This window comes from Mixophyes fleayi, chromosome 2 (assembly GCF_038048845.1).
Source record: "Mixophyes fleayi isolate aMixFle1 chromosome 2, aMixFle1.hap1, whole genome shotgun sequence".
NCBI lineage: Eukaryota > Metazoa > Chordata > Amphibia > Anura > Limnodynastidae > Mixophyes > Mixophyes fleayi.
This window is the reverse complement of record NC_134403.1, coordinates 198,291,018-198,304,057: the sequence shown is the minus strand read 5'-3', so window position 1 is coordinate 198,304,057 and position 13,040 is coordinate 198,291,018. Positions and strand designations below refer to the sequence as shown.

The 13,040-nt window shown below is 40.8% G+C and overlaps 1 protein-coding gene across 4 annotated transcripts in view; it reads left to right on the top strand.

Moving 5' to 3' along the window:
* USP32 (ubiquitin specific peptidase 32) overlaps window positions 1–13,040 on the top strand; it is a 208,312-nt gene that overhangs the window by 181,729 nt on the left and 13,543 nt on the right. For all 4 annotated transcript variants that reach the window (XM_075195313.1, XM_075195310.1, XM_075195311.1 and 1 more), the window contains exons 27-29: window positions 8,325–8,509; window positions 10,522–10,608; window positions 12,309–12,429. In XM_075195313.1, the coding sequence (XP_075051414.1) occupies window positions 8,325–8,509; window positions 10,522–10,608; window positions 12,309–12,429 (393 nt within the window). The remainder of the gene's footprint in view (window positions 1–8,324; window positions 8,510–10,521; window positions 10,609–12,308; window positions 12,430–13,040) is intronic.

Sequence of the window (13,040 nt, the reverse complement as noted above, 5' to 3'; positions counted from 1 at the left end):
AATTTTGCGGGCCACCGCAAGCATCTCCTGCACACCCTTGTCACTCTTGAGGTAATGACACCAAATTAACGGTGTGGGCAAAACATGGGACGTGCTGGAAATTGCCCATATGTAATGCCTGCACAATGTTACTGGCGTTGTCTGACACCACAAATCCCCAGGAGAGTCTAAGTGGGGTAAGCCACTGTGAGATTATTTCCCTCCGTTTCTCTAAGAGGTTGTCAGCGTTGTGCCTCTTATTAAAACCTGTGATACACAATGTTGCCTGCCTTGGAACGAGCAGCCGTTGTGGAGATGCTGTTACTGATGCAGCTGCTGCTGCTGTTGCTGCGGAAGGCGATGCATCTACCCAGTGGGCTGTCACAGTCATATAGTCCTTTGTTTGCCCTGAACCATTTGTCCACATGTCCGTGGTTAAGTGGACAGTGGGTACAACCGCATTTTTCAGAGCAATGAGGACACTTGTTCGTACTTCTCTGTACATCTTTGGTATCGCCTGCCTAGTGAAGTGGAATCTCGACGGGATTTGGTGACGGGGACACAATACTTCCATCAACCGTCTAAATCCCACTCCACTGATGGCGGACACCGGACGCACATCTAACACCAACATTGCTGTTACAGCCGCAGTTATCCGCTTTGCAATAGGGTGACTACTGTCGTACTTTGTGTTTATGGCAAACGACTGTCGGACGGTCAACTGTTTGGTGAAAGACGTAGCATTCTTACGATTTCCCCTCTGGGAAGATGACTGACTACCAGCAGCAGTGGCAGTAGTAGGCGTACCGCTGCAGGATTCCTCGGATGAATCTCGGATGCATCTACCCAGTGGGCTGTCACAGTCATATAGTCCTTTGTTTGCCCTGAACCATTTGTCCACATGTCCGTGGTTAAGTGGACAGTGGGTACAACCGCATTTTTCAGAGCAATGAGGACACTTGTTCGTACTTCTCTGTACATCTTTGGTATCGCCTGCCTAGTGAAGTGGAATCTCGACGGGATTTGGTGACGGGGACACAATACTTCCATCAACCGTCTAAATCCCACTCCACTGATGGCGGACACCGGACGCACATCTAACACCAACATTGCTGTTACAGCCGCAGTTATCCGCTTTGCAATAGGGTGACTACTGTCGTACTTTGTGTTTATGGCAAACGACTGTCGGACGGTCAACTGTTTGGTGAAAGACGTAGCATTCTTACGATTTCCCCTCTGGGAAGATGACTGACTACCAGCAGCAGTGGCAGTAGTAGGCGTACCGCTGCAGGATTCCTCGGATGAATCCCGTATTGAAGAGGACTCAGTCTGGCTGGTGACATGGCCTGAAGAACTAAATCTGATGGAGATCGTGGAGGAAGTTGACGAGGAGGGTGTTGGTGGTGTGTTTCCAACAGGACCAAGGGATTTAGGTGTCCCTGGACTGATGACGGTCCTAGTCCCAGTTCCTCAACTAATCACTGAACTATGAAGGTTATTCAGGTGACGTATAAGGGTGGATGTCCCTAGGTGGCCAAGATCCTTACCCCTGCTTATTTGAGCTTTACATAAGCTACATATGGCCATACATTTGTTGTCTGGATTGGGATAAAATAACTCCAGACCGAAGAGGTGCATTTCTTGGTCTTCTGTCCAGGCATGACGATGGGCTTTTTCATCCCATGGACAACAACTGATTCCCCCCCCTGGTGCCTCATTTAAGATAACCACATCAGCATCCTCCTCGTTAAGTTCCTCCTCAGCGCCAGCTACATAAATATCCTCCTCCCGGTGTACAACATTCACACCTTCATTAGCCAAATCTGTAACTTGACTGTGGGTGATCCTTCCAGCATATGCAGAGGGCGTGCTGCAAATGGTGGAAGGAGCCACCTCTTCCCGTACAGTGATGGGAAGGTCAGGCTTCGCAACCACCAACACCCTTGGACTCTCCTTCGGGATTTGTGATGACATCTCTCTAGAAGGCAGAGTTGTTTGCTGTGTTGTTGATGACGGCTTAAGTCTCTTAAATTTTTTAGAGTGGGGGGGAGGAGGAGGGCTTAGATCCTTGGGTGAAACTGAACCACTAGTCATGAACACGGGCCAGGGCCTAAGCCGTTCCTTGTCACTCCGTGTCGTAAATGGCATATTGGCAAGTTTACGTTTCTCCTCTGATGATTTGAATTTTCTTTTTTTACTAATTGTAGTGAACTTTGGCTTTTTGGATTTTACATGCCCTCTACTAGGAGATTGGGCATCACCCTTGGCAGACGACGTTGATGGCATTTCATCGTCTATGTCATGACTAGTGGCAGCAGCTTCAGCATTAGGAGGAAGTGGGTCTTGATCTTTCCCTACTTTATCCTTCAAATTTTTGTACTCCATTATATGCAGCACAAGAGAGCGTACCCCTAAACCACACACACTTTGGGACTGCTGAAACAGTGAACGTAGTAATATTGATTGCAGTTCCTAATTTTTTGTACTGCAGAAACAGTGAACGTTGTAATATTCATTGCAGTTCCTATTTTTTGGGACTGCAGAAACAGTGAACGTAGTAATATTGATTGCAGTTCCTATTTTTTGGGACTGCTTAAACAGTGAATGTAGTAATATAGATTGCAGTACCTATTTTTTGGGACTGCAATAATATATTGCTCTATAATATTTTTTTACTTCAATAGTATTTTATTATTTTTTTTTCCCAGATAACAGGGATACAGAAAAAAAAAATGTAAGGGGAAGGGAAGGCCAGAAAAAAGAAAGGGGAAGGGGGGGGGTACATAGTTGGGTAAACACATTACACCGTATTAAAATTTACAGTACTTAGTACAATAGAGGCTATCGGGTCTGTAGGTCAGCTATTTAGCAAGAAAGCAAACAGAAGCACAAGCAAGGAGGTCAAACTCCCATTAGATTATCCCATTCTGACAACTATGTGCATTCTGACAAGGGTTCGTTTAAGGTTAACTGTGAAAGGGGAAGTAATGAATCAGTACGAACTCTGGTTGCCCCCTCACCATCTGTAGTATATACATGCCAGGAAAACTACTTTATTAAAGGTGATGCAGGGGTTGAAGAATATGACATCCCCCACGTCTCCATCTCGAAGCTAAACTGTACTTTAGCAATCACTTTATTTAGCAGAGGCAGGTTCGAGGATTTCCAGTTCTGAGCCAACGCTGCTCTAGCAGCTATCAGAATATGACATATTTAGCGTGAAGAGGGAATTGTGATGGAAAGTGCTGTAGTAAAGCCACTTCCGGAGTAGGTTCTAATCTTTGAGAAGTGACCTTATTGGCTAGCTCAAACACCTGCTCCCAAAATGAACGGATGAGAGTACAATCCCAGAATATGTGCATTATATCCCCTGGTGAACCACATTGTCTACAACAGAATTTGGATTGGTTGGGCCACATTTTGTGTAAACGAGTCAGAGTAATGTAAAGTCTATTAATTAGTTTCACCATCATTTCCGAATGATTCACACATTTGGACATTTTGAAAGAATTAACAAATAACTTCCTCCATTGTTCAGTGGTAAGCGAGATATTAAGATCTGCTTCCCATTGTAGTTGGGATCTGGACTTAGTATCCAAAGGTGGAGGTAATAAAGATTTGTACCAAAAGGTAATACCTGCCCTATTAGATCCCTTTGTCAGTCTCATATATATTTGGGCTGGGGCTCGGGACATTACTAATCCCTGTCCAGGGAGAGTGGAGAACCAGTGTCTAATCTGCAAGTATTTATAAAATTCCTGGGCGGGGAGGCGAAATTTATCCCGTATTTGTGTAAATGACAGGAGCTTCTGATCCTCAAGTAAATCCGACCAGGATTTAACCCCATTCTCTATCCAAAGATTTAGGTTTAGATCTAGAATAAGTTTTGCTACAGTAACTAGCGAAATATTCATAGTAGGGACAGTGAGTTTCTGGCTATTATAAATAAACCTATCCCACACTGCCAGGGAGTCTTTAATTATCTTGGGAAGAAGGGCAGTTGCCGGGCGCCACAACTTAGGGACCCAAATCAAGTCACTTAATGGGAACCGCAAACACAATGCCATCTCTAAGTCAACCCATTGTTTCTGGTTTGGGGGAAGGGACCAATCTCTCAATTGGGATAGTATACAAGCATGGTGATATTTACGCAAATCTGGCAACGCAAAGCCACCTTGTTGCTTGGGCAGGCACATTCGAGAGCTGGCTATACGAGGAGGTTTATCTTTCCATATATAGGTAAACATGAGTGACTGCAATTTATCAAACAATGGTTTCGGAATGCTAGCAGGTATGGTCCGAAATAAATACATCATTTTCGGTAGCACAGACATCTTAAAGGATGCTAACCTCCCCAGCCAAGAGATCTCGGAGCAGGCCCAAGATTTGGTTAATGTGAGTAGCTGTTTTAACAAAGCCGTATAATTTAGATTGATTGTCTATCCAAGGTTGGGGTAATCTTTATTCCTAAATATGGGAGGGCTACTGTTTTCCAGGAGTATTGAAATTTTTTTTTAAATGTTCTATCCTCACAGGGGGGATATTTACTGGAAGGGCCTCAGATTTGGTTGAGTTTAGTTTATAATAAGACGCTCGACTAGAAGCATCAAGTATACTATGAAGGGCCGGCAGCGAGGTCTCCGGGCTGGTCACAAATAGTAAGACATCATCGGCAAACAGACATAATTTGTGAATCGTGTTCTTAATATTGATACCTGGGAACAGAGGTGAGGATCTAATAGCTATCGCCAGGGGTTCCATTGCCAGAACAAAAATCAGTGGCGATAACGGGCAACCCTGTCTAGTACCATTTGAGATCCTGAAACCGTCTGACACAAAACCATTGCAAAACACCCTAGCTGAAGGTTCGGAGTATAATGCAGAGATAGCTGACAGAAATTTACCATGAAATCCGAACCGGAGAAGGACCCTCTCCATATATCCCCAATGTAATCTATCGAAGGCCTTTTCAGCATCAAGGGAGAGAGCTCTCATCTCCCACTGGCAGTTCGACACCCATTCTAGAATGTTAAGTACCCTTCTAGTATTGTCAGAGGCCTGGCGCCCCAAGACAAACCCCACCTGGTTCGGATGAGGCAGATTCGGGAGGAGTCCATTAAGCCTGTTCGCTATCAATTTAGCAAAGATTTTAATATCTGAATTTAGAAGGGCTATTGGTCTGTAATTGAGACACGAGGTAGGGTCCTTCCCTGGCTTAGGAATGGTAACCAACTGAGACTCTAACATTTCAGGTGGGAATGACCCTCGAGATGTACCTTCATTGAACAAATGCTCAAGCAGCAGGAGGAGATCCTCCTGAAATGTCACATAAAAACCATTTATATAGCCATCCGGCCCAGGAGCCTTATCCGAAGGCAGTTTCTTAATAACTTCCTGAATTTCAGCTCGAGACCATGGTGCGGACAGGGCAGCCGCTGTCTCTGAGTCAACTGTCGGGATATTTAGGCTGTACAAAAACCCCTCTGTCTTCTCGGCTTGGCTGGTGGGTGGAACTATCGTCCTTCAAGTTATATAGCTTGGCGTAGTAATGGGCAAACATATTGGCAATAACCCTAGGATTAGAGACTTTTTTCCCTGAAGAATCTATCAAAAATGTAATTCTATTCTGGGCCCGTTGACCTCTAAGTTTCCTAGCTAAAAGCTTCCCTGCTCGGTTCCCAGCCACATAAAATTTTTGTCGAAGTCTCGTTAATGCTAGTTGGGTTTTAGACATTAACATTTTCTGAAGTTGAGCTCTAACTAAAGTGATTTCTTTTTTCAACTCCTTAGAGGGGCACATTTTATTTTGGGAATCTAACTTAACTAATTTACCCTCAAGTTCTTTTTGTAGGTATGCATTAGCCCTTTTTAACCGAGATCCTGTCTGGATTGCTACCCCTCTCACCACTGCTTTCAACGCACACCAGAAGTTAAAGATGTTTGTGTCTGAAGGGGCATTAGTTTGGCAATATTGTTCAATAGCTTTTTTAATATCCAGTCTGGCTTCTAGTAGGGACAAGAGATATGTTGGCATACGCCACGGCCTAGAGGGAGAATATGCATTAACACTCTTCCATGACCACAGTACTGGAGCATGATCCGACCAAGTAATCGGTAAAATCTTAATCGCCTTGGTAGCCTGTAGTGACCATTTATCTGTAAGAATTAAATCTATACGTGAGTATGAGTTGTGAACGGAGGAGAAATATGTAAAATCTCTGCCAGTAGGATCTGCGGTTCTCCACACGTCGTATAGATCAAATTCCACCAACAACCTGGAAAAGGCTAATGAGGGCCCCGAGATACCTGTGTTTGTAGAGGGAGTCGAAGATTGAGAGGACCTATCTAGTTTTGGGTCTGCAACTATATTAAAATCCCCCAAAATTATCAGCCCTCCTTTTCTGTGTTGCTCTATCTCTTGAAGGACCCCCCTCAGAAAAGGGACCAGTCTGGAGTTTGGGGCATACACAGAGACTATAGTAACTAGTTTGGTATCTAATGTACCAATTAAGATCAGGTATCTACCCGCCTTGTCCGCTATGTTGGATTCATGGATGAACTCAACTCTACTACTAAATAGGATAGCCACCCCATTTCGTTTAAGAGGGCCATTAGCAGTGGAACATAGTGGGAAATGTCTATCTCTCAGAACCAGGGGAGCTGCTGCCTTGAAGTGTGTTTCTTGTAAGGCCACCACATCAGCCTTGAGCTTGTAAAATGATGCAAGTGCTAACCTCCGTTTATTAGGAGAATTTAATCCTCTAGCGTTTTGTGTCAGATAGTTAACCATTTACAGAGCTAGAAAATATTATGAATACTCTCTTCTGTTCACTTGTAATTGACCGACTGCTCATTCTAAAAAGTAACGGACCATAGTCAAACACAGTACTGTGATAACACAAAAAGACAACCCTTTGTATAAATGTGTTCCCTGTACAGGAAAGGAGGGAGGGGAAAAGGAAATTAAAGGGTACAAAAAACATGGGAAAGAGTAAAACTGAAATAACCCTAAATAGAGGGTTAGAGTATTTGCTGGTAAGGGAAAGGAAAAACATCAGCAACATGTGTAAAAGGGGGGCGACCTGCATCGCAAGAGGGTCCCCTTATCCCCACACACCCATCGAACCCAATAAAAACCAATATGAACTAATCTTAAACCAGTTAACTCACTCTAACTAGTCTGAATAAAAGACGATAAAATAACACATAATAAATGCTATAATAACCACACCACTCGGTACATAGAAGCTAAAAAAACCTCCAGTCCTTGTGCTGTCTCCAGTTTGGCACCCTATTGTCTTTTTGTCTTTTCCATGTTACACCCGGAGCCTGCAGAGGAGAGAAAGAAAAAACAAAAAAGGGAGAAACAACACATATAGACAAGGCCAGATAGGAGACCGCCAAATGGATCTATAATATTTTTTATAATTTTTAAATTATTTTTTTATATTTCTTTTATTTTTTTAATTTTTTTAAGATTTTGGGATAATTATCAAATTACTATGGACTTAGCAGAAAAAAAATACAGGACAAAAGCACCAATGGACTCGGCAGGACAGACACTGGCCAAAGCACCACTGGAATCAGCAGGACAGAGCACTGGCCAAAGTACTACTGGACTCGGCAGGACAAAGCACACTTTACTAAAATAATCAGCAGGACAGAGCACACTTTACTAAAATAATCAGCAGGACAGAGCACAGTATCAGTATCTCTCAACAACCTCCCCACAGGAAGAATTAAGATGGTGGCCGCGAGCGGGGCATTTATGACATCCGAGTCTCGCGAGATCCGACGCGAGACTTGGATGTCAAAGCCTCGTTTTGGATTCCTTGGGCGGCCGGAAGTACCCGATCCCGTCGGATCCGCACTGTTCGGGTGGGCTCGGATTAGCGAAATCCGAGCCCACTCATCTTTATTTAATATGTATACCAGTGTTCTCCTCAGAAGATTTGGCCAGCTGGGTGCCATTAAGAAGTAGACAGGTGGGAGCAGTGTAATACTTTAGAATAATGAAAAATATTGCCAACACTTATATTATTTATAAAGACTCTTGTGGTTATTGCCTACTTGCTGACTGTATTGGGCACACTTATGTTTTTTTAGAATTAAGTTTTTATGCCTGGCTGCTGAGCCACAGACTGACAGGATTTGTCAGAATGGTGTTCCGTGGTCTTACACACTGTGCTGGCTGCAGTACTCACACAGTGCCTATTATAATAGGATCCTGTCGGATGACAGGTAAAAACAGCTGGTAGAACACCCGACAAATAGTTTCTGGGGAGACACTGCTCAGTTATTTGGTGTATATTTTATAATATATAATATATTTTTTTTTTTAACAGATGAGAACTGAGCTGTATTTCCTGTCATCTCAAAAAAATCGCCCCAGCCTATTTGGGATGCCTCTAATTGTTCCTTGTACTGTCCACACCCGGAAGAAAGATTTGTATGATGCTGTTTGGATTCAGGTCTCCAGGCTCGCAAGTCCGCTCCCACCACAAGAAGCTAGTAACCATGCACAAGACTGGTACGTAAATTATAGGGGTAGGAAAACCATTCCATTGCAACCTTTATCATGATTTATGCTATGGGAAATGACAACCGCATTGTAGGATGTGAGCCAATCACATGACACTCGCATCCAATGCTGGGACAACCTGCTCACCCAGGTATATCCCACTGCTATTCAGTCCCCCGTCCTCATTATGGTAAATGTCATAGACTAAGTGAGCACTTCATTTTTATCTGCTGTAGTTATGTCAAAATGTCTCTTAAAGTGACAATATTATAGTGGAGATAGAGGATATAAAGTACTTTAAACATTATCTGTCCCAAGATTCTCATATATCTTACCCATATGGTGGATGTAAACGTGATTGATTACTAAACTGCGGGTTTGAAAAGTGGAGATATTGCCTATAGCAACCAGATTCTAGCTGTCTATTTGTAGAATGTACTAAACAAATGATAACCAGACTCTGATTGGTGGCTATAGGCAACATCTCCACTTTTGCAAACCCACAGTTTAGTAAATATACCCCTATGTCTTTCACTCACAGAATAACTTGTCAAAGCAATAAACAAATGGGTTGGTTACCATAAACATATACAAGCTGGGTGCACAAAGAGCATCCAATACTAATGAACACCAACAAAAACAAATGTCCAAATGATTGTACATTTTGACAGTTATATAGGTGAAATCCAAAAGTATACGTTGGACAAAGTATATTATGAAATCAAATAGTCTGCACGTCAGGCAGCAGGTAAATAAATGTCAATGTCTCAAAGTCACTTGAAATTTTACCTAGATTGACTTTCCAAGCTTCAAAACTCTTGTAATCAAGCCGACATGTCACTATCCAAATGCATATATAGGAGAAAGAAAGAAAGACACAATAAATGTAAAGAACAAAATAAGCTATTGTGCTCCCATTAGGCTTCCAGTGAGCATGGGACAGTGCTTTATTATGCACAAGACAAGCTCCACCTGAACTATGTGCTTCTTTGGGAATAACAAAAGAAATATGTTAAAAAATTCAGTGCGAGTTTTTCTCTTTTTATCACCTACAATTCTGAATGAAACGTATCAGCAAGCATGGCCTCAAAGTAATGTAAACAATGTAGTGTGATAGTTTTCAAATATGTCCAAATGTACGTGCTATAGTGAGTTCCACTCATATTTTCGAAAATAAATATTTGCTTTTCACATACCTCTTCTCAAGAAAACTCCAATACTTCTCCTAATTGGATTCTTTGAAGCCTGATTCCAACTTGACTCGAAATGTTCAATATTGTCTCAAAAGATGTGAACAGTGACAGAGTGCAATATTGTAGAATAATTCATGTGCTTACAATCTTTCACTAAATTGTGCTCACGTGTGCAATGTATAAAACGCCTTTCAAATAAATCTCCATCAATATTCTCTCACATAAGCTCTAAAAAAAACTCTTTATCCTTTTAAAGCAGATGTTGTAATTAATGGAAAAAATGGGAAAAAATACAGGGTTCCTCTAGTGCATTGTTTTAATTTCACATAAAACCAAATGATTAAAACAATTGGTATTACGCTCACAAACCATCCACCTGAAAAAAAAAATTTACACTTTAGTGTAAGTTTTTTTTCCCCTCTCTTTCAACATTTTTGTTTTTCACGGAAGAAGCTTATAGTGCATGTAGAATTTGTCTTGTGCATGTTAAATCGCTGTCGCATAATCACTGGAAGCAAAAGGACAGAACAATAGGTTGTTTTTTTCTTTACATTTATTGTGTCTTTCTTCTGAATATACATTGGGATAGTGAGATGTCTGCCTGATTACAAAAGTTTTGAAATCGGTCCAGTAGGAATTTTCAGTGACTTAAGATATTGAACATTTATTTACCTGCAAAATATTGGGACTTGCATGGATGGGCCAATAATCATTTGAACATTTGTTATTGAATATTTTTGGAATTGTGGTGGGTTTCTAGGCATCATCCACCTGGGAGCGCTCAAGAGAAAGTATCTTCTAACTAGGTTTAATATTTTTCATCTCCAGTGATGACAGCATGGGATATCAGTATCCGTTCACATTGAGGGTGGTTCAGAAAGATGGTAATTCATGTGCGTCGTGCCCGTGGTACAGGTAAATTATGAAAACTTATTTTAAATTTGCATGGTACTGTAATAGATTTAATTTTTTATAACTGTGTTTTATAGGTGGCTGCTTACAAGTCGCATATGGATATAGCCAACGTGTTAAAGATTAATTTTGCAAATGAAGTTGAACAATCAATCTGCCATTTCAAAATTAATTTGACCACCATAGCTACTGTTCATTCACTGGAACAAGTTGTGTGGCATTTTTTGCTCTTTATTTAGAACACTTTATGTGCATATGTATTACAGAACATTTATAGCAAATTCTGTAGTGAAAATATTTGCAAGAGTGAAATGATGGCCTATACCACAAAACAAAGTATTGTATCTACCAACTCATTCATTTTGTGAGGGGGTGCTCCTCCAATTTTTTCAAAAAAAGACTAGAGTTGGATCAGAAGGCACTCCTGTCAACTAATTTGTTTTTGGTTTTAGCATGATTTAGTTACAGTTAAAACCACTTTTATTCTTGGCCATTTAACAATCTTATGCATTAACAAACAGCTTCTTCTCGAGATCACATATAGAGGAGAGGACTAGTATGTTAAAAGATATAGATATAATATATATATATATATATATATATATATAGTGATAAGTCTGTTTCTACTGTCTATAATATACTGTCTTTTAGCATGGAAATAACTATAAAAGAGTGATGTTGGGGCAATATATGACACGTATGATTAGACAGTGGAAATAGAGTTTAATGATGATGTCCACAAAATAATGTATTGCCATATGTTTTACTGAGTGTACCTATGATGGGTAAACATGGTGTTTTTCACATTCTATTAAAGTGCATCTATATATTTTTTTTTGAGGGGGGGGGGGGGGTCATGTACAGTAATCTGTAAAACTGTAGAAGTTATCCTTTTTCAGCCCTCTAGTATCTCCCAACAGCCATTTTTCCTTTGATATATTGGGTGCCTAAAACTTGCATAGGTTCTTCAGTCCAACCAACAAATTTTGTAGTATATCGTAGGCGGAGCCGCACAAAGCGAAAGGGGGGAGGCTGTTTTAGTTCTGATTTTCAATACACGTGTGTGTATTAATAACTGTCCATGGCAGTTGGGGTTTTTATATCTATATGATAGGGTACTGTACATCCCGACATTTATAGAAAGGTCAAAGCAACATAAATCTAGTTATAAATATGTATGTATTAATAGCAAGTGACTAGTTTAGCATAGACATTATTTCCCCTGAAATGTTTGTTTTATGTAGCATAAAAGGATTCTGGGGAAAGATAATAAAGACGAAAATATATGGCATATGGTCAGTGAATGCTTATAGAACTGTTAAATAAATATTGATTTGCTTTTATTTAATTTCTGTTTTATTGGTTGTCATGAAAACATCTGTTAGGGTAAGCATTGGAAAATGGCTTTTCAACTTTTTGACGTTTTTACATGCCAAATTGATTTGTAAATTTAAATAATTCCTGTGATGTCAAATTGACTTCTAACTCAAACTGATTGCACTGAAACTCATTAGAGCATGTATACCATTTGTTGTCCTAGTTTGTGGACTAATTATTTAGACAGCCTAATTTACCCTTGTAAATTGTTTTTTGGTTTTGTTTTTGTGTGGAATCGGCTAGTTTAGACATCACTGATTGAGAATGTTATTGTTCCAGTGTTTCAATGTCTTTTAAAGTTGCTCTTCCCCTTGATTTTTATCTAGGTTTTGCCGGGGATGTAAAATTGATTGTGCAGAAGACCGCGCTTATATTGGTAATGCTTACATCGCTGTGGATTGGGATCCCACAGCCCTACATCTTCGTTATCAGACATCACAAGAAAGGGTAAGGAGACTGTCCTATATCCTGGTGAAACTAGTTTCTCTATCCATGCTGTTAATCATACACTGAAAAGAAGAAGTTGCAGTAAACAAATAAATGTTTCTAATTGTTACATTTAGTGCCCCAAAGAGTGTATTTGGAGCCAAAGCAAAATGTAGTTTTATAATAATTATTGTTATAAAAAGTGTGTGTGTATGTATATATGTGTGTATGTGTATTCGGGATGAGCGGATTTGGATTCTCGCAATCCGAGCCCACCCGAACAGTGCGGATCCGAGGCTGATCCGAGCACTGTTCGGGAACTTCCGGGCGGCAAACGGAGCCAAACCGAGGCTATGACATCCAAGTCTCGCGTCGGATCTCGCGAGACTCGGATGTCATAAATACTCACCTTGCGGGCGCCATCTTTATTCTGGCTGTGATCACTCGTGAGGGAGGTTGTAGTTAGGGAGCTCCTGATCAGTTTAGTTGTTCTTTGTGCTTTGTCCAGTGCTCTGTCCTGCTGAATCCAGTGGTGCTGCCTGTGTCCTGTGCTCTGTTCTGCTAAGGGCATAGTTATTTCAAATTTATACAAAAGTTATAAAAAATTAAAAAAATAATTATAAAAAACTTAT